Here is a 20,031-nt window from a genome sequence, read left to right as displayed (position 1 = left end):
AAAAAGGACAGAGAGCTTGTTGTCAGTGAACAGATTTAGGAAGTGAAGAGCTGGTCTATTAAGCCCTTCAAATTCTGGCTCATTTATACTGGGTTTATCTGGTTTAGATGACCTTATCTTTGTGGTCCCTGAACCTTCTTAGCATTGCAGTTTTTAGCAGACTTGTCAATTTTGGAAAAAAATATGCCCATAGAAAAAAAATAAAGCAATTTCACTTTCCTACCTGTAAAATAGGAATCTCTGATCTGTCTAAATAAGAAAAATGATCTTTGTCACTCTGAATCTTCGTGAACCCGTCTGAACTACCGGTCTGTTTAAAAAGAATAAATACCAAAAGGTAACATTAATTGTCTTTTTTCCTCCCAGGCTTCCTTCATTTTTTTCCCCCTACCTGGCAAAGCTATCCCCACTAAAATGTGGTATGAAATGTAATGTTTTAAGGAAGTTATACTAGCTGCAGTACTGAACATCAGAACACATCACCACCAAAACATCTTACACCTGGAAGCACAAGCTGCTCCTTTCTTTATGTTAGCCTCATAACAAGAGAGCACACTTCAGCAGGCGTACTCGGCTGATACCTCTCAGCTGATACCTGCTGCTGGAGGTGTTAAGCGTGATGGTTCATCTGATGGTGCTCGACCTCTTGTGTTGGAGAGCTCAGTCCCATTCCCGTGAGCCCTGTGTTGTGCAGCTCGCCAGTGGTAAGCAGCAGTCCCGAGGCAAGTTGGAGGTCACACCCAAAAGCCATTTTAAGGTGAAATGAAGTGCAGGATTGCTTTTGTTTCCAAGAGAAACATTAACTACAGTGCCAGGCTGTACTGTGAACTGAGAGAAAGTACAGCCACCAGGTACTGTTTAACGCGCCTAGCCTTTACAGTCCAAAGTATAAAACAATGACAAACTTAAAGCTTTGATAATGAAAATTGTGGCTGATTGGCTGTTTGGATTTTTTTTTTTTAATTAATTAATTTGCTTACACCTTTGCTGGAGGTGGAGTGGTGGTTGTTCGACTGGTGCTGTTCGAGTGCCATCTGCTGTCTCATCCTGGTGTGGCTGCCCTGAGACGAGAAAGAAAAGAAGTTTTAAAGGCTTTAAATTTAAAGGCTTGCTGTTTTGCCTCCACAAGCAGAGCAGGTACTGGGGAGAAAACCACACTGTGTGGGTACAGCAGGGTCTCCTACTGCTGCCAAACATTTCATGCTTGGAAACAGGCTGTAGACACCTTAACGCACAGGAGCACCTTCCGCACCACGCAGACCCTTTCCTTTTTGCTTCATGTAGCTGGAAACATCTGTCAGGGCGAGGGGTGGCGAAGGCGTGGGGCTGTGCTGAGCCTGGGGACAAGCATGTCCCGCAAGGCGTGCCGCGGATGGTCTCAGTTTCTGCTGAAAACGTTCACTTGCTTCCTCAGGAAGTTGGTTAGAATCGTTTAGGTTGGAAAAGGCCCCTAAGGTCACCAAGTGCAGCTGTTAATGGTTGTACTTGGTGCTGCTCTGGGGGGTGGGGATGGGAGGAAGCTGAGTTCAGAGTGTTCTCCTTGGGGTTGTTAAACATCGGACGGATGGAGGTCCCTCTATTTTTGAGCTGTCTGATTGCTCCAGGTAAACAGAATGGGTAATTGTTGCTTGGAGTTTTGGTGGCAGCCTGTGTATAAACACGGGGCTCCTGATTCTGCTCCGTGTGCCAGCTCGCGGTACTTGCTAGGTGCTTTAGTGAACCTAACGCTGGCAGAGTCGTCAGAAAACAGGAATAAAAACCACCCATAGCGTAACACCACACGTAGGAGTGCCCTGCCATCGGGAATTTTCGTCATCCCTTCAGCCAGCCCCTTCCTCCTCCGCCCTCCAGCCAGCCCACCAGTGCCCGTGAGGGAGTCGACGCCTCCTCCCCCATATTTACTAAGGGCACCCCTTTCCCTCCATTCACCCGCTACCCTTAGCCAAGATGGCCTCTTGACGCCGCAGCCGCCACATTTGGTGTGGTCACCCCTTTCGGAACGCGGCGAGGGGAGGGCGGGTGCCCTTAACCAAGATGCCGGCGGGGCGTGCCGGCGCCGCCATCTTGTCTGCGGGCAGGCGGCGTACCGCTGAGGTGGCCTTGCCGGCGGAGCGGGGCCTGCCGGGACCGAGCGGCGGCGGCGGCCGGGAGCGGTGAGGTGCGGGCGGGGCAGGTGGGCGCCGGTCGGGCCCCGGGGGTGGCGGGTGGGCTCCACAACTTCCTCACGGCTCCATTGCCTCGCAGCGACCTCGGCCTCGCAACTAAACCCAGCTCACATTCGGGCTTCGATGGTCGGATCTTCGCGTTTCCTTGCTGGGTTTGGTGGGGTTTGAGACAGCCTGCCCGAACGCGCGATGTTGCTCCGTTCCTTTCAGAGCTGCTGCAGCCCCATGGCGACGTACCTGGAGTTCATCCAGCAAAATGAGGAGCGCGACGGCGTGCGCTTCAGCTGGAACGTGTGGCCCTCCAGCCGGCTGGAGGCCACGCGCATGGTCGTCCCCCTCGCCTGCCTCCTGACCCCGCTGAAGGAGCGGCCGGACCTGCCGCCTGTGCAGTACGAGCCGGTGCTTTGCAGCAGGCTGACTTGCAAAGCGGTGCTCAACCCGCTCTGGTACGGATCTCTTAGCTGGGGGCGCTGAGGGAGAGACATGATCCTCATCTCCCTTGTTCCCCCTTTTCTCAGCCTGGTGCTTGTCAGCTTTCTCCGTTTAGTTGTAGTGAGCGTGTTAAAAGCCATCCATGCCTAGCTCCATTTGTTAAATGCCAGCTTGCATTGCTGGAGCTGCCAGAACCTGAGGAGAGAGGATTATCTTCGGGAAGCTCTAGGTAATACGGAAATAGCCAATCCTGTTACCATCCCAGAGAATTTGGTGGTGGATGAAGAAACACAGAACAAAGATGCAGGTTATACTGTTAGTGTCCCATGGTGTTCATTTGGTTTCCTGCTTTATACGCATCCTGTTGGTCGTAGGTCATCTCCAATATGAGCATCTAGGTTTTCTTTGCAGTTTTGCTAAGATTTTAGGATGAAATCTTTGTCCCAAAATCATGTGGTGATTGTGATTACCTGGAGCATAGCATCGGGCTGAGGAGAAAGGAGGGAAACGAGTTAGAGGAAGTAGGAAGAGATCGAGCCCATGAAATAAGAATATGGCCAGGCTTTACTGCGCTAGCAGTTATTGTATGTACTGGGCTGAGAAGAATAAACTCCTTGGTGCAGTTTGTTCTCTGTTTATACAGGGTGTGGGTGGGTTGCTCCTGCTGCTCTGTGACTGGAGCACTTGTGTACAGCAGCTATACAAACAATAGGATCACTGAGATAGGCCCAAGCATAGTGAATGAATAATAAGATGTAAACTTTTGTCTACCAAAGCCGAAGCTTCAGAGAGCTGTTGGTGGTCCCTCATGCTGACAAGCCTGGAAGCAGCTAGGCTGGCTGAGCTAACAGTCTTTCTGGCATTAGAACAAGAGTCTGAATCCCTCCAACCCTGTCATTCGAGCTGTACTGTCTGGTATTTTGTTTCTTCCTTAGTGCCATGAAGCAGTGTAAATAACTGTGAAGCTGGGCTGTAAGGTTGTTCCTACAGTTATACTAATACCTCACTTTTTCCCTGCAGCCAAGTTGACTATCGGGCCAAGCTCTGGGCTTGTAATTTCTGTTTTCAGAGAAATCAGGTATGTTGAAAAAAAGTCTCAGCCTTTCTATGTTTCCGGTGAGCGTTTTATTGATGGCGTCCCCTGTCAAAGGATGTTAAAAAAAAGGCAGAAATTCCACCTCTCTAGATTTCATCTCTTGGCCTTTTTCCCTTAATGAACCCAGGCCAGCGTACTTGTTAATGAGCCTGTTTTAGTGACATTTTGTCTATTTTGAACAGTTCTGTCAATGATTTTACCAGCATGGAGGGCATACAAAAGAGAGATGTTTTTTCACGTGTTTCCAGTGTGGTTATTTTTTTGGACTTTATAGTAATTGCTGAGTATGAAACTTACTAGGTTTGGGAAGACTCTTGCCATCAGAGACTGTTGCATGGCTAAACAAGTTTTCACTAACGTGTGGCTACTCCTTTAGTCCTGCCTTTCACTTACAGTGGGATGAGTGGTTAGCTATCTGTACTGCTGGCTACCGATGTCTGTGCTTAGGAAAGCAGCAATACAGGGCTCTTGTTATGAATTAATCAGGTTGGCGTGGTGGTAATAAATAAAGAGTTGAATAACAACATCACTAGCAGGGCAGCCTCTGTACTGCAGAGGTGGGCCCTACATTTCTGCCCTGCAAATTCCTTGTCCTAATTTTTGGTTCTGTTTTTCAGTTCCCTCCAGCGTATGCAGGCATATCTGAAGTCAATCAGCCAGCAGAGCTTATGCCTCAGTTTTCAACAATTGAATACATCGTGCAGGTAAGTGAGTCATAGGCAAGTTTGCAGCCCCCAGAACTGTCTTGTGATATCTTTTTTTGTATGTATTTGTTTTAATTAAGATAAGGGAAATAAGTAGCACATAAGATGCTTAAGATAGGGCTCATTTTATTCTTTGACTGGAGTCATGATCATAAGCGTCACCTAGCATGTGGTACATGCCTAGTAAACCCATCTCTTTCCACACCAGCGAGGTCCACAGACACCGTTGATCTTCCTGTATGTTGTTGACACGTGCTTGGAAGAGGAGGACTTGCAGGCGCTGAAGGAGTCCCTCCAGATGTCCCTGAGTCTGCTGCCTGCTGATGCTCTGGTGGGGCTTATCACTTTTGGCAGAATGGTCCAGGTTCACGAACTGAGCTGTGAAGGGATTTCCAAGAGCTACGTGTTTAGGGGCACAAAAGACCTGACAGCTAAGCAAATACAGGTATGTCTGTTAGGCCAGCGGCTTGTTCCTGTTAGCTCTTTTGACACCACTGCTGGTTTTTCAAGCTCTGAGGGAAGAAGGAAGGTTCAGTGCTCTTTATTATTTGTTATACCTCCTTCCCAATGCCTCTCTTGTCTTTTTGGCACTGTGGAGTTTTTGAAGCTTGTCCAAGATAGAATTTTCGTCTTGCATGGCGGATCTATTGATGATTTCCTAATGGGGGTGTAAAGATTAGTTATTTCACAGTTTTTAATTTACTTAATGCTACAGCACTGCAAGGTCTGTATTGCTCGACAACAAATAATGTCTGGCGTTTGAATATTACACCTCCTCTACCTCTTTTTTCCTGTTCTTTAGGATATGCTTGGGCTTTCAAGGCCAGCTGTCCCCATTCAACAAGGAAGACCTCTTCAAACTCAGGAGCAACCTGCTATTTCAAGCAGGTAAGTGTTATATCAACACAGCAGAAGAGCAGGGAAGGTGTTTTATGACCCTTTGGGATCACGCTTATAAGCCTAGGTTTCTTAAGAGGAATTCTTATAAGACATAAATGGCATTGTCTTGTCACAGTTGTTTCACTCCGTCATGGGATATGTACGGATGGGATTTACTAGAGCAATGCTTCAGGCTTCTGTAGTGTCTTGGTTTTGCAGTTACAAGAATGTAATTGCCATTTGGGCTGCATTTCTACTTGAAAAATGTAAGGTAGCTATCTTTGGGACGCATATTGCTCGGGGGTTGTATGTGTTTAGAGCAAGGGTCTTTTGGTTCACCAGCCAATGGGGAGGGACCTTGTTTGAGTAACATCTCTACCTGTCACTTCTATTCCTTGCCCAATCAAGTCCAAAAAATGTTTGGCAGGCAGTGACTGTGAACAATGAAGCTCTATTTGCCTTTGTTGAATACAGTGTTTTCTTCCTCAGCTCCTCTTTCTCAATGTGTTTTGGTATACAAAATCACCAGCTAAGTCCCTTTTGTATGCTTTGTGTGATTTTTGCTTTCTCATTGTTCCTGATGACTTGCTTTGGTCAGTTCTGTTATTTTGCAGAGGCCTGTTATCTAGGGAAGTTTGTACATGAAGGAGTGTGCCACGTGACTTCTTGCTTCTGATATCTCTGTCTCAGCGCAATTTAAGTATGCAAGGAACAGAGGCGCTTTTCTTCTCTTAAACTGAAAGGATTGTAAGCAGGAAAACATTCAATTTGATTTTTTTTTTTCAGGTTTCTGCAGCCAGTTCATAAGATTGACATGAATTTAACAGATCTCCTGGGAGAGCTGCAAAGGGACCCGTGGCCAGTGACCCAGGGAAAGAGGCCTTTACGTTCCACTGGAGTAGCTCTTTCGATTGCTGTTGGCTTGTTAGAGGTACTCTTACTGCTGCTGTTGCTTTGAGATGAGCTGTCTTTGCTGAGACACGTGCAGGTTTCAGGCCAGCTTGGTTTTTGGCTGCTTTACATTGGGATGCAGCGGTGCATTTTGTCTCTACTGGCATCCGACAAGAGTAGGCACCAGCTGGTGAAGAGTGGGCTGGGAATTTACATGTAAATGTAAATGATGTTACAAAAGATGCAGGTGTTTCAAGGTCTCTGATCCTTGTGCATATGGCCACGTGGAGCTGATTGTATGTACTGGGTTTATCCGAGGGTCATCTGAGATATATGTAGAAAGAACAGAAACTGCCTACTTCCTGTTGTGAAGCTTGATGTAGCTTGAGCCAAAACCAGGGGGTGCCTGACAGGAAATGCATTGCTGCTTGTCAAGGCTGCCTCTAACAGCGATGGGTTCCTAATGATATTGCAGAAGAGCAAGCAGATGCTTCTCTAAAGAAAGTGTCATTTTTAAACACCCTTTCCCTCTCCCCGCTCTCTAATATAAGGCCTTATTTTTATTTTAGGGCACATTTCCAAACACTGGGGCCAGAATAATGCTATTTACAGGTGGGCCGCCAACGCAAGGACCGGGCATGGTGGTGGGAGATGAACTGAAGACACCCATTCGTTCGTGGCATGACATAGAGAAGGACAACGCAAGGTTCATGAAGAAGGCCACCAAAGTAGGTGCTGGTGTCAGCTGGGGGCAAATGCACGTGCAGCAGCTTGGGCTTGTTGCGTGGGATGGTGTGTTTAAAGACAAAACCAGTGTTGTGAGTGTTGGAACACTGAATGGGACATGACACAAACCCATGTAGACAGGCGTCCAATATTCTTCTTCAGGGAACATCCTATTTTCTTGATATGGGAACAGTATGTCCCTATGTTGGTACGTGTCGATGAGATGTACGAGTCTTTCTGTGTGTTAAGGTCAAGGGAATGGTGAAAGAGACTTGCCATCAGTTCTCCAGACTGGTTTTGTGCCTTCTCAGAGAAGTATTTCAGTGTTATTTCCTAGCTGATGGTGGGTGGAGAGATTTTTATCTCCTTCAGGGAAGAGGCAAAAACAAAGCCTGTTCTCCCAAGAGCTGGTAGCTTCCACAAAGGGTCCTTTGTCTCTTGACATATGGGAGAACAGTCAAAATTTCAGGCATGGGATGTGTGTGGCAGCTTAGAGGAAGCAGTATCATACGTGTCCTCTTTACTATCAGCTAGAAACCTTTGTATTTCTAGTATGTTATCACTGATAAAGAGTCCGTGCTTGGATGAGGTTAGCAGTTCATGTCTTCTCTGTACCTGCGACTTGCAATTCAAGCTTATCCAAGGGCAGACATCCTAGGAGGGAGAAGTGTGCTCAGGCAGACAGCTGTTTACCTTTACACTGCTGGTATTGGTTTCAGTTGTGCTTTGTTGTGCCTCAACGTGTTGGCCTCGACTGGAGAGCAGAAGAAACACTGCCTGATGCAGCGTCCTAAACACTGTGTGCGTTGTCTGTTCTCCCCAGCACTACGAGACCCTGGCCAACCGCACTGCAGCCAACGGGCACTGCATCGACATCTACGCCTGCGCCCTGGATCAGACCGGACTGCTGGAGATGAAATGTTGTGCAAACCTCACCGGGTATGTTCACAGCAGGAAACACAAAGGTGGCACCTGCAGTTTTGTGGAGGGGGAAAATGGTTCAGAAAGCAGTTGGTTTGCTATCAAGAGAAAAGGGAGAGATTTTTGTCATTTTATTCTAAACTGTGGTTTGAATTTGCCAGGAGTTATATGGCAAAGCTCCCCTGATCCCAGTCCACATTTCTGAAGTCTCACAGTAGCACATGAATTAACGCTGCTGGTAGAAAACTTGATGTCCTGCTTTTGAGAAAGGTATTCTAAAGCATGGTGCAACATGTCTTTTGCAAATGCCTTTTGCCTCCTTCAGATGCCCTGGGAGGTAACAAACGTCCTTCACAGAACTGGTGGGATGTAGATGCCATGCATTGTGGTGCGTGCATGACTGAAGCACCATCAGAAGAGCAGAGCTTCAGGCACGGAGGGCAGAAACTTTCTTTGTGTGGGCAAGGTTTTCTCTGCTTAACAGTTAATTTTGCTTTCTCAGGGGAAGTAGGCTGAGCAAAGCTCTCTCTGGGTTGAGATGTTTGTAACCTGTGGAACATGAGCATTTTTAAGGCAGCTGAAGGCAAGAAATACAGTTGAGAAAGCAAGCTGGCAAAGATGGAGCATTAGCTTGTCTGGCTCTGGAGGCATTCATTAATCTGTGTTCTCTAATGTGAATTCTACCTATGCAACCGCATGCTTTTAAAACAGTTTCTGCCCGTGTTTGCATGCATGAGAGTCGGGGGGTTGTATCCTTTGTGATCTACTTCTAGTTTCCAATTGTTTCAATTTCCTTTTATCTTTTGATTTTCCTCTTAGAGGACACATGGTGATGGGAGACTCCTTCAACACTTCTCTCTTCAAGCAGACCTTCCAGCGGGTGTTTAACAAAGGGTTCAATGGGGACTTTCGGATGGCTTTTGGTGCAAGTTTGGAAGTGAAGGTGAGAGTCAAATTGGCTGACGTTAATTTGGAAATGCAAGTGCTGTTGATCAGAAAAGCTGATTAAATATATGTGTTTTAGAATTTTCTACATATTTGAGGTCAGCTGTAGTGCCTGCTTTGGAAGAAGTACCATAATGGATTGAGTGGAGGGATTTTTGTTTAAAAGCTTATTGATTTTTTTTATTATTATTTCTTAAAAGTAAAATTCTGAACTTTGCTTTTCCTCACTCAGCAAGTAACATTTCATACTCTCTCATGGTGACTATGGATATGTCTCCACTGTTAAAATGTGGCCACGTAGATTCTCTTATGTTCACCAGCTGTAGCAGTAGGTGACCTGGGAAGGTACTCAAAGGTGCTTCCCCTGGTAGCCATGTTATGTTCAATTTCTGATCAAAGCTGAGCAGCTGATTCAGTGTGTGTGTTCTGTTCTACTAACTTGACTTTTTTTTTTGAAAACTTTTTTGACCTTGTTCTAGACCTCAAGGGAGCTGAAAATTGCAGGAGCTATTGGACCATGTGTATCCTTGAATGCTAAAGGACCATGTGTTTCTGAAAATGTAAGTTCCCAATATGGGAAAAAAACAAAACAACCACCTGTATTAAAGTAGGAAATAGAATGCAAAATTTCTAGCTAGACCTACAGCTCAGCTAGAATGTGAGAGTTTTCAAGAAGAGCGATTTGGAAATATCCCTAGGAAAAGGCATTCTTTCCTAGATTAAGTTCTTGCCCTATAAAATCTTCTTGTAACTGCATGCCCTTCAGAAACTTAATCCATACCCAGAAGATAAGAAATGCAGAAGGACTGCCACAACTTGTATCTCTGATCGGAATTTAATGGCTTGCCTTACCCACTGCCAGAGACAAAAAGGCTCTTTTCTTTTCAATTCTATGCAGGAACTTGGAATTGGAGGAACATCTCAATGGAAAATTTGTAGTCTGGATCCCAGCACAACTCTGGCCATTTACTTCGAAGTGGTAAATCAGGTCAGCCCTTGCTTTTCCTCTTTTTGGTCTTCATTTTTACAAGCTGAGTAGTTGTAACAGGGTCAGGAAATGAAATGGCATTGCTTGTGTTGCCGATGGTTGTGAAGTGCCAAAGTAATTTTCTTAGAGGTTGTTTTTGTATGCGTAAATTGCATGATGTTTTTACTTTGTACAAGAGCTGCATTCTTTCTTCTTGTCTTCTTCTGATGGCATTCATTCACAAAGAAGAAACAGTCTTTATGCTTTTAGGTGCTCTGGAGAATAAAAGGACAATTGCTTTCAAATTCTTGGATAATTGATCCTCTGAGTTGTAATATGAGATGGCTCACAAGCAGATGTTTTTTCTCTTCTCTTGTCCATCTCAAGCTTGAACTTACTCTGTGATTATTCAGTTGATGCCCTGGAGTTGTCCCTGTAGTGTACAGAGCTATGGCAAAGCCAGCCTGCGTTGAAGGCTTCCCTTATTTCATTTGCAGCACAATGCACCAATTCCTCAGGGAGGCCGAGGGGCAGTGCAGTTTGTCACTCAGTATCAACACTCCAGTACACAGAAACGCATTCGTGTCACCACCATAGCGAGAAAGTGAGTATCTCGTGCCAGTTCTTTGGCAGAATGGCAGAAACTTCAGCACAGTCTGTGCTGGAATTGTTTTAGCCTTTTATTGCATGCATCAGCCACAGAGTATTTGGCACAGGGGGAATAAATCTGGTTTGGGTTTTGCTGAAGATGAATGCACTAACCCTTTACTAATCCTTTAGCTGGGCAGATGCACAGAGTCAACTCCAGCACATAGAAGCTGCGTTTGACCAGGAAGCAGCTGCTGTGCTGATGGCACGACTAGGAGTGTACAGAGCTGAATCTGAGGAGGGACCTGATGTTCTGCGATGGCTGGACAGGCAGCTGATCAGACTGGTAAGACCAGTAGGCTGCAGTTGGGCGTAGTCTTAATTCAAATAAAAATGGTCTATTGGAATGAAAACGCTGTTCTTTTACCAGACTGACTTGTTTCATTGTGCTCTATCATGGTCCCATAGCTGTAGTATGTGAAATTTGAATAATATAATAGGTAAATTTGTGGTGGGGTAGGTAAGCATCCCATGGTGGCGAAAGGGCCAAACCTGAGATTAAAGAAGTGATAGTGGAACCACGATAATGCAGGTGGGAAGGGACCTCTGGAGGTCTCAGCACCCTGTTTGAGCAGGGCTAGCTTCGTATTACAGCAGGTTGCTCTGGGTCTTGTTCAGGTGAGTTTTGAAGATCTCCAAGGATGGAAGTTGTCTTGCTTCTCGACAGCCTGTTCCAATGTTTGATCACAGTTACTGTGACTTAGTACTTTTTTATTACATGCAGTCAGAATTTCCATTTCTCCAGCTACCCATGAGGTAGTTGCAGATGGCACAGTATGACCCCAGATCCCACTCTTCACTAGGCTGGACAAACTCAGCTTCTTCAGCCTCTCTTCCTGCACTGGGTGCTCCAGCCCCTGACCAGCTTGGTGGCATCTGCTAGGCTCACTTCTGTACGTCCTCTTACAGCTTGAACTGGAAGCCTCAAACTGGACACAGCATTCAGATGGGCTCTCGCAAGTACAAATGTGAGAGGAGTAGTCACTTCCCAGCTAATGGCATCGTTCTGTGTCTTCATACTGTCTCTTTCTTCAGATTTCACAGGCTTGAACTGCCTAAACCAGACCACTTCCAGCTTTATTTGAACACCTGTGCAGATTTCATACTAACAGGGCACATCAAAAACAGTCAGTGTCAAATAGGAATTTGAGTACTGAAACGCACATGGGCATGCCGCATGCTGAAATGATTGTGGAGTCATGTATAGTTGATAAAGAAGTTTTAAATTGATAAAGAAATTTGATGAAGATGCTTCTTATTTTCAGTGAAGCAGTTAGTGAAATTCCAGTCTGCTGCTGCTCTAGAAGGAAGCAGAGTTGATGCAGAAGCGTTTCATAGTGTACAAAGCAGCTTAAGTATGCTGTAGTATCCCTGATCCAATGGAAAAATGGATGGTACTAGAAGCACTATTTCTATTCTTAGATAACATTGAATCTAGATCCAAAATTCTTGATTTTTTTTGTAGTGAGTCGTCATTCTTGTTTCAGTAAGATACAGAAGTCACTGACTTATATCACATCTAAAGGCTGTTCTTATTTAATTCTTGTTGTCACATTTGTGACTTGGTTGCTCTGTTTAAAAACACACAAAAACCCTTTCAAAAAACCATGTTATTACTAAGCGGTGTGTGTGGGGGAGAGAGATAACGAAATATGCATTTTGCTTGTTACAGTGTCAGAAATTTGGGCAATACAACAAAGATGATCCCAACTCCTTCAGATTGTCGGAATCATTTTCTTTGTATCCCCAGGTAAGAATTTATCTTGGAGCTGTGGGAAAAGTGTGCAGGGGTGAGTGAGAGTGATGATAAAGCATCTAGTACCATCCCTCGGATTCACAAGGGAAGGAACAGATGCTTTTTGAATTTGGGCTGGTCCTGTGGTTGAGTGCTGCATACGACTGGTAATGAGGAGTTCACTGCGAGATTTTTTTCCAATTTGTTGTTCACATATACAAAGTTCTGAGTACAGAGCTTTCAGCATAACCTTACTGACACTTCTCTTCTTACTCATCTTTCTGGTGCAGTTCATGTTCCATTTGCGACGCTCCCCATTCCTGCAGGTCTTCAATAACAGTCCAGATGAATCTTCTTATTACCGTCACCACTTTGCTAGGCAAGATTTGACCCAGTCTCTCATTATGATCCAGCCCATCCTTTACGCTTATTCTTTCCACGGACCTCCTGAGGTAAGCCTGTGTTTAGCAGAAAGAGGTAGATCAAACCAAAATAATGGGCATTCAGTCAGAATAACAATAGTTTGTCAAAAAGGCCCCTATGTGCATTTTTTAATAGAGGTAATTACTAGAGGATGACTTGGGGTGATGTAAAATACACATTATATTTTCAGTAGGCTTTCTTTCAGTATGTAAATCATACTTTCAGTAGGCTTTTAAAATGCACACACATACACAGCAAAGAAGAACCACCAAAACCCAAACAGCTGGTGAATCTTGAAGCTCTCAGTAGCACTTCTGTTTCTCTGCCAGAGACTGCCTCCTCCACTGTGCAAGTCAGCAAGCTTCAGCCTTGCAGGTCATAATCTCTCACCAGCTGCTTCTTTTCAGCTGTTTATGCAGCTTTGTTAAACTGCTGGACAAACTCTGACAGCTACCTTGAGTGGGGTGTCTGGCAGGAAATGCAAAAGCTGCTGGAGTAACATTTTAAAACATTCTTGGCAGCATTTGCCAGAGTCCATGTATTACATCTTTTTTTTTAAAAAAAAATAAAAAACCACAACTTTTGCTAAAGATCACTTCAAACTGAATTTGATAGCTGTAGCAATTGCTTTCACACACATTTCCTAGAGTAGCTGAGGACCTGCTGCTCCATTCAGTGATGCCCCAGGAGGCTGATGGTGCTCTGCAAGGCATTCTCATGGGCTGAGCAGCCCTTGACAGTCTCCTATGTACACATGTGGCTGAGCAAACTGTTCTCCCCCAACTGTGAAGGTTAATACAGTTCTGAGGGTGTGGTAGCGACTGACCTTCTTTGTTTTCTGCAGCCGGTGCTTTTGGACAGCAGCAGTATTCTTCCTGACAGAATCCTACTGATGGATACTTTCTTCCAGATAGTTATTTACCTTGGTGAGGTATGGTGAAATGCATTCGCGCTCTCTGTTCGCACTCTTCCTCCTGCCATGCAGGCAAACAATGTCACTGTTAGTTCAACATGAACTGCTTGCAAAGCCTATGCTAGCATAATGACATCATACACATGTTGCCAGTTGTAATGCGTAAAACCCCACTGGAGTAGCTATGGATGTTTTCTGCAGTGAGCAATAGCTGCCATGTTAGCTTGGTAACACAGATGAACTTTTCTTGCTGTGCCTGGAAAAGGCCAGAGAAGGATGAAACTCAGCAGGGCAAAGGGAGCTGCAGTTTGTTTCATCAGATACATGACATAGTTGGTTGCTGGGTTCTGACACTTAAATACTACTACTTTGAAAGAAATCAGTTGTGAATTTTGCCAGTTTCTGCTTGTAAATATTGGATGTTCTTGAGGTTTGCTCCTGCATTCTTTCCATCGTTACTGACGTAAGCACTTAGGTGCAGGCTCCTTCTGAACCTCCAGATTTAGATCAATATCCAAAGCCTTGAAGCTGGCTTGCTTTCCTCTTCTTTCTCTGGAAATCACTTTTATTTGATGTCCTTTTAACCTCCCTCATATCCTTTCAATCCTGCTTGGGGAGTAGTCCACATGCAGTTTCTTCTACCTAAACACGAATTGGAATTTAGAGGAACTCATCTTGGTTTCTGGTCTAACATTCCTATTAGTGATTTTTTTGGAGGTGTCTTAACTCTTCCCTTTGTTTTTGAACTGAGCTATTGATATTTAATGACTGTTAGAAGAATGCTTTAAGTTTGGCATGATAGCTTGCAGCAGCTCCATTATTGGCTCCCAACATTCCTCCACATAGTGTTTGTTCTGTCTGAGAAGAGAGCAGGGATACCCGACTGACAGGAGCAGGAGTTGAATGGTGGAGTCAACGACAATAAATCTGCTGAAGTTACCTTCAGTGCCTCCGTATCTCAACTGCTGTGAAGTAACACACTCAGCAGCTGGGTAAAATTAGACAAAGGAAGAGTGAGGTGTGTGATCTGCCTACGTGTGGAGCAATTGTCAGTTAACAGCGTCACTTGAAAATAGGGTAGTACAATGGTTTATTTAAGACCAAGTCAGATTCAAAATGTCAGCGATTTTATAACTGCTTGGTACTTCTCTGGCAATGCAGGCTGAAACATAATGGCTTGAAGTTCTCTTTGAACAAATGGTTCTTGTATTGCACAGATTTGTGTTGTGTGCCTTTTCTTAAATTAAGGAACAGACAGAAACTAAACAATATTATTGACAGAACAGCGAAAGCATGTTTGTTCTGTGTTCCATAAGCAGAAGTGTGTGTAATGTTCTACTGCCTGAAGAAGTGCCATTTAAAAAGCGGAGGCTTGTAGACATCTCTACCACTTTTTAATTTCCTCCCTGTCCATAGACTATTGCACAGTGGCAGAAAGCTGGTTACCAAGACATGCCTGAATACGAAAACTTCAAGCACCTACTGCAAGCCCCGCTGGATGATGCCCAGGAAATCTTGCAGACTAGATTCCCAATGCCACGTTACATACACACTGAGCATGGGGGCAGTCAGGTAAGGAGGTTTATTCAGGAACACTTTCTGTTGAATAAAGCAAATACCTGTCTTTTCCTGCTTTACAAAAGGGGTGGTTTTGTAAGTTAAATACAGTGCTAATTAAGCTTTTAAAAGTATAGAGCTTGTATATTTTCTCATGAACTCTTACTTTTGTCCTTTAATAAGCCAGTCACTCTTCTGGATATGCTTTTGAAATCTGAGGATGGAAGGTGGGGGGATTATTCCCCAAAGAAGAGGTGGGAAGTAAATGACTTGGCTATGTATCCAAACTTAATTAAGGCAGGGGGTGCAGTTAATTTGCCAGGGCCGTAAGTCACACTGAATGATTGCACATATATTCTTTTATTCTTGGATGCCAGATGAGGATATCAAATAGTTCCTATTTTTGTTCTTTCTGGAATTGCATTAGTTCATTGCTTGTCTGTGGCTGGGTTGTTGTTTGTAGGAGTGAAGAGGCAGGAATCGATACTCCAAAACAAACTTTTGGTGTTCATTTCTGATAGGAGCGTTACCCTGGTTCTCCATTGACCTCTTTTCTGCAGTGCAGATGGAGACTTGCAAGGGACGCTGCTGGTGACGTGGCCATGTCACGTGGAACCAGAGCTGCCCTGCCAAGCAGGCACTGCTTGCTGCAGCAGAGCTATGTCCCTTGGAGAGACCTTCAAGGTGACGTCCTCCCTTTTGAAACAGAGGTGCCTATAGGCAACTGCCACCACCTGGTGGTAAACTCCCTTCCCTGCTGTTACTTTGTAGATAATGCAATCAGCAGAACTTGCTGCTCTCTGTTTGAGACAACAGGAAGATGCCCCAAGTTTTAAGTTCAGTAAAATTGTCTGTGGAGCAGGGCTATTTCTGAACTTCAAACCTGTTTAAGTAAAACTAGCACATTGCTTGTAAAAACAGAGATAAATCACTATTCATGTATCTAAGGTGATGGTAAGTCTTATGAGAGCTGACAAGGCTGCCATTTTGTAAAAATAGTTTTTCCATGTTTTGTTTTAATAGGCCCGGTTCCTCTTGTCTAAAGTGAACCCTTCTCAGACCCACAATAACCTCTATGCATGGGGCCAGGTAAGCAATGGAAGAGCTGCTTGTATTTGGGAATGCTGTAAAACGTACATCTACGTATTTGTCTGCATAGTGGTAGTCCTGCTTCATCACATGCTATTTAGCCACAAACTGGTTATGTTTGTCCTGCTCTTACCTAACAACTTTTTGCAGGACATCTGTGGTTGGATCTGAAAATTTTTTGCAGTACAAAGAAGCAAGGTTACTTCTATGCACCAAAAGATTTATGATGGAATTACTGGCTGACATTGTAATAGGTGTAGCATTTAAAATACACAACTGATGTAATAGATTTGTCTAGTAAGGTTAAATTTTTATTCAACGTGATTATTTAAGTCCGTAGTTTTTGATAAGATAATCAGTACTGGTGGGACTGCTAGATGACAAGATGTTCACAATAGAATTTTCAAGTGTAGATGGCAAAACTCCTGCTTCTGTTCTTGAATGGACTGGGGCCCCCCCCCCCCCCCCCAGTTTTCAGCATTTTGAGACTATTTGGCTTTTTCTTTATGGAATGTCTATCCAAATAGAGGTGCTGCCAGAATAGCCTACTACCTCCCCAGTTTAATTATGGCAGGAGGAGTGGTCTGCAGGTCTCCAGCAGCAGTGCTTTTGCCTCTTTGATCTTCCTTCCTCTCATCTAGCTACCTGTGTGGGGCACAGACCAGGAGAGTGTATTTAGTGGCTGCTACTGATGGATGCAGCTGGGTTGATAAAGAAACTCTTATGTGTTCCAGATGACCTGACGTAGAAGTTTATTTTCACCATTTGCTGTAACTCTGATGTAAAAACCCTTAGGACATAGTGTATTTATTCTTTCGGAAAAAGTAACTAGCATATGGATACGTATCTAATTTTTCTGCAAATAACAGGCATTTATATTCTTGTTTGTGTAGAGCTTTGGGCAGAAACCTTCCTATTGCTTTAGAAAGAAGAGACTTTTTTTTGCTGTAGGTGCAGATGGCACTGAAGGATGTTGTCAGTGCTGTTGTCAGAGTAGTGTCTTTTGAGTAGGTCTGCCCTTCATAAGGAAAAGGTGGTTGATTTAATAGGCAATTAGCCTTAGTAGACTGCTGACCTCTGATTTGGTTTCAGTTAGTCCCTGGTGTTAACGATGCTATTTTAGACTCTCTTTTTTTTAATTTGTCTGCAGGAATCAGGAGCTCCAATCCTGACAGATGACGTTAGTCTCCAGGTATTCATGGACCATCTGAAGAAGCTGGCAGTTTCAAGTGCATCATGACTTGGATCTAACAGAGAAGCGAGAACAGAAGAGTTACGTGGATCATGTTGATAACAAAAGTGGAATGATCTATTTACATTTCCTTATCTTTTAGAATACGGTTTTAAAATAATGAGTGAAATAAATACGGGGGGAGAGTTTTGTACTTTACCCTTTTAGATATTAATTTATTTGTATTCCTTTTTGTCTCTATTGTTTACTCTACATCTTTCATACTGTAATTAAAGTAGCCCTTAGCACTCTTTACCTTATTTTGTAACATTCTTTGCTTTTAAACGGTGTATTTTAGCAACCTGTATCAACGAAAAATAAAACTGGGTAAGGAAAGCATTAATAGCTGGTGCACTCCGCAGCCTGGCTGTACGCATGATTGACTTAGCCTACCTCCTTTCCACTTGTGAAAAATACAACGCTGGGCTGCGTAGAAACTATTAAAATTAATTATCAGTCGCTGTTGCCTGAGCGCTTTCTTCGGGAGGCGGTGAGGGAGGGTTGGAGGGCGGGGCGGGCCCGGCCGCGTAATGGCGCCGCGCCGCCGCCGTGTCCCGCCCCTCGGGGCGCGGGCGGATGATGGCGGCGCGGGCGGCCGTGTGGAACGCCCGCTGGGCCCTGCTCTACTCCCTGGGCGGCTGGACCGCGCTGGGCGGCATGGTGCACTACAGCTACCACAGCGACGGGGCCGGGGACGGTACGGCTCGCCTGAGGGGCCGGGGGTGCTGGACGTAGACCCCGGCCTCGGGGGATGAGGCAGGGGGGGTGTCCGGGGGTGCTGCTGGCTCGCTGTGCCCCCCCGAGCTAGGTGCTTGCTGCTCCTGTAGCTCCTTCTCAGCAGGCTGCTGGTAGGAAATAACAGAACTGAAATGCTCACAGCAGTGAAACATTTTAGTCCTAAACCTTTTTTTTTTTTTTTCTTCCGTTCCTTAGAGAATGAAAATCATCCTCCAGTAGATGACTCAGTCTGTCGAGAAGTAGCCGTTACCGATACACCTATGGGAATAAAAATCACAACGGTAACAACGTATAACAAGGACTTTGTGTCTCCCGGTACTCGGCTGCTCAGGCGAGTGAAATCTTTCTTTGACCCTACTGACAGCCCTCCTTCTGAAAAGTGAGTAGTCTGGAAAATTGAACTCAGTGCTGCTGGGGGAGAAGGTCGTCCTGGAGCATGGTGCCACACCGTCGGTCGAAAACTTGTCTTGCTGAAACAGCAGCTCCATCACCGGAATCACTTTGCAAAACTTGTAACCTTCTCATCTGCTGAGATCAATGCTGTATTTGCACTTGTATTCAAGTTATTAAACATGAATAATTCATCAAGGAGTGCTCTGAGATGTTAATGAGCCTGTGTGCTGCCTGGTGTCCTGAGCCCAATAGTCTGTCCATGTACCCTCTGCAGCTTTTTGTGAAGATTTCCCAGCTCAGTGGTGGTGCTTGTGCTGTTACAAGCATGAAGGTTTTCTGAAAGACCAAGCTAGCTTTGTATTGTGTAACATGGGTCCAGGGATTCTGCCTCCTATAGCAAACAGCACCCCTATACAAGGGTGTCCCCTTGCTGTCCCCGTGCAGGTCCTTGTGAGCAGTGTGTGCAGGTGTGGGGACCAAGTCCCTGTGTGCTGCTGCCCTCAGTCCCTATACTCATTACCTCTTTCCTTGAGTTCACTAACCTTCATTTCTGTAGGGGTTTCCCCTCCTCTTAGAGCTTCTGGGTCCCTTTAAAGTAGGTTGCCTCTGCCGGGCTCTTGTTCCTATAGGGGTTCCCCTGATCCTCACACATAATACTTCCCCTTGTAGGGTACTGTCTCCCGCTGCTGACTGTAACCTTTGTTTCTGTAACATTTCCCCATGTCCTTGTGCAGATTTCCTGCTTTCTACTGGGGCTTCTCCTGTACCCTATAGGCACTGCCTCCCATCTGAAGGAAACTGACTGCATCCCCTGCACATGCAGACCTTCCTTTCTGTAGGGACATGCTCCTGCTCTTGAAGTTACCTGTTACCTTGCTCTGTTTCTGTAGAGGCTACCCCCTCTCCCTGTGGCCTTTCCTAGGAGGATGCCTGCTTGCTCCCCACAGACTGTAGATGCCACCTTGGTGTATAGAAAGCTACTCCCAGTCCCTCCACCCCAGCTTGTAGGGGCTTTTATACACATAGCTGCCCCACCCCAAATTCCACAGGGGCTTTTATACCGCATTGCCCCCAACATACTTACAGACGCACCTTTATCTACTGGCTGCCCTGTCCCTACACCTACCACCTCCTCAAGAAGCCTTCAAGAAGTTTTCATGGGCACCTACAGACACCTAATTCCTACAGAGGGAATTCCTACAGAAGGCTGCTCTGGTACCTCCCTGCAGCTCCCTCGCCAAACAACCCCCTCCTCTCCTAAAACCCGTGAGGGGGGCTTCCCTCAGGGGCTTCCCTATCGGCACCCCCTTCGGCGACCCTCCAGGGCTGCCGCAGCACCTCCGACCCGCCAGGGGACGCTGCCATCCCCCCCACCCCGGGCCTCCCCTGCCCAGCTCCGCCGCCGCCGCCGCAGCCTCCCCACGCCGGGCCACCGCTGCGCCACCATGAAGGCCATCGTCCAGCGGGTGGCACAGGCCAGTGTCACAGGTCAGTGGGCGACAACGGGACTGACAACGGGACACGGTTGGGGGGGAGAGGAGGAGGCGGGGGCGGGCGGAGCGTGGCTCCGCCACGCTC

General features: G+C 45.6%; 2 protein-coding genes and 1 long non-coding RNA gene across 5 annotated transcripts in view; all 3 read left to right on the top strand.

Annotated features, from left to right (window-relative positions):
- Positions 1 to 20,031, top strand: part of LOC118165182 — a 452,777-nt gene that overhangs the window by 242,346 nt on the left and 190,400 nt on the right. The window lies entirely within an intron of this gene.
- On the top strand, positions 2,001 to 17,661 carry SEC23B (SEC23 homolog B, COPII coat complex component). 2 transcript variants are annotated; one of them, XM_035323083.1, is made up of 20 exons: positions 2,001 to 2,158; positions 2,376 to 2,611; positions 3,618 to 3,675; positions 4,311 to 4,397; positions 4,606 to 4,842; positions 5,200 to 5,285; positions 6,063 to 6,207; positions 6,737 to 6,895; positions 7,717 to 7,832; positions 8,634 to 8,757; positions 9,239 to 9,319; positions 9,658 to 9,747; positions 10,224 to 10,330; positions 10,507 to 10,660; positions 12,047 to 12,124; positions 12,400 to 12,561; positions 13,377 to 13,463; positions 14,862 to 15,017; positions 16,026 to 16,091; positions 17,242 to 17,331. In XM_035323083.1, exons 2-20 carry the CDS (start codon positions 2,391 to 2,393, stop codon positions 17,329 to 17,331), a joined length of 2,304 nt encoding a protein of 767 aa, XP_035178974.1. In that variant the 5' UTR covers positions 2,001 to 2,158; positions 2,376 to 2,390. The 2 variants fall into 2 exon arrangements, with proteins under 2 accessions (XP_035178974.1, XP_035178973.1); XM_035323082.1 differs by lacking the exon at positions 2,001 to 2,158 and having other exon boundaries at positions 2,391 to 2,611; positions 17,242 to 17,661.
- Positions 19,722 to 20,031, top strand: part of DTD1 (D-aminoacyl-tRNA deacylase 1) — a 21,147-nt gene continuing 20,837 nt past the window's right edge. The window contains exon 1 of the mRNA XM_035323106.1: positions 19,722 to 19,941. Within this exon, the coding sequence (XP_035178997.1) occupies positions 19,899 to 19,941 (43 nt within the window). The 5' untranslated portion in view covers positions 19,722 to 19,898. The remainder of the gene's footprint in view (positions 19,942 to 20,031) is intronic.

The sequence above is a fragment of the Oxyura jamaicensis genome, chromosome 3 (genome assembly GCF_011077185.1).
Source record: "Oxyura jamaicensis isolate SHBP4307 breed ruddy duck chromosome 3, BPBGC_Ojam_1.0, whole genome shotgun sequence".
Taxonomy (NCBI): domain Eukaryota; kingdom Metazoa; phylum Chordata; class Aves; order Anseriformes; family Anatidae; genus Oxyura; species Oxyura jamaicensis.
This window is presented reverse-complemented; position numbering and strand designations above follow the sequence as displayed.

What these genes read in the sequence shown, in the direction of transcription:
- SEC23B (XM_035323082.1), top strand. Translation starts at nt 2,391, where the DNA reads ATGGCGACGTACCTGGAGTTCATCCAGCAAAATGAGGAGCGCGACGGC. An exon ending in TGTTGTGCAAACCTCACCGG is followed by an intron (nt 7,833 to 8,633) that starts GTATGTTCACAG and finishes TTTTCCTCTTAG; the next exon opens with AGGACACATGGTGATGGGAG. An exon ending in GTGCAAGTTTGGAAGTGAAG is followed by an intron (nt 8,758 to 9,238) that starts GTGAGAGTCAAA and finishes ACCTTGTTCTAG; the next exon opens with ACCTCAAGGGAGCTGAAAAT.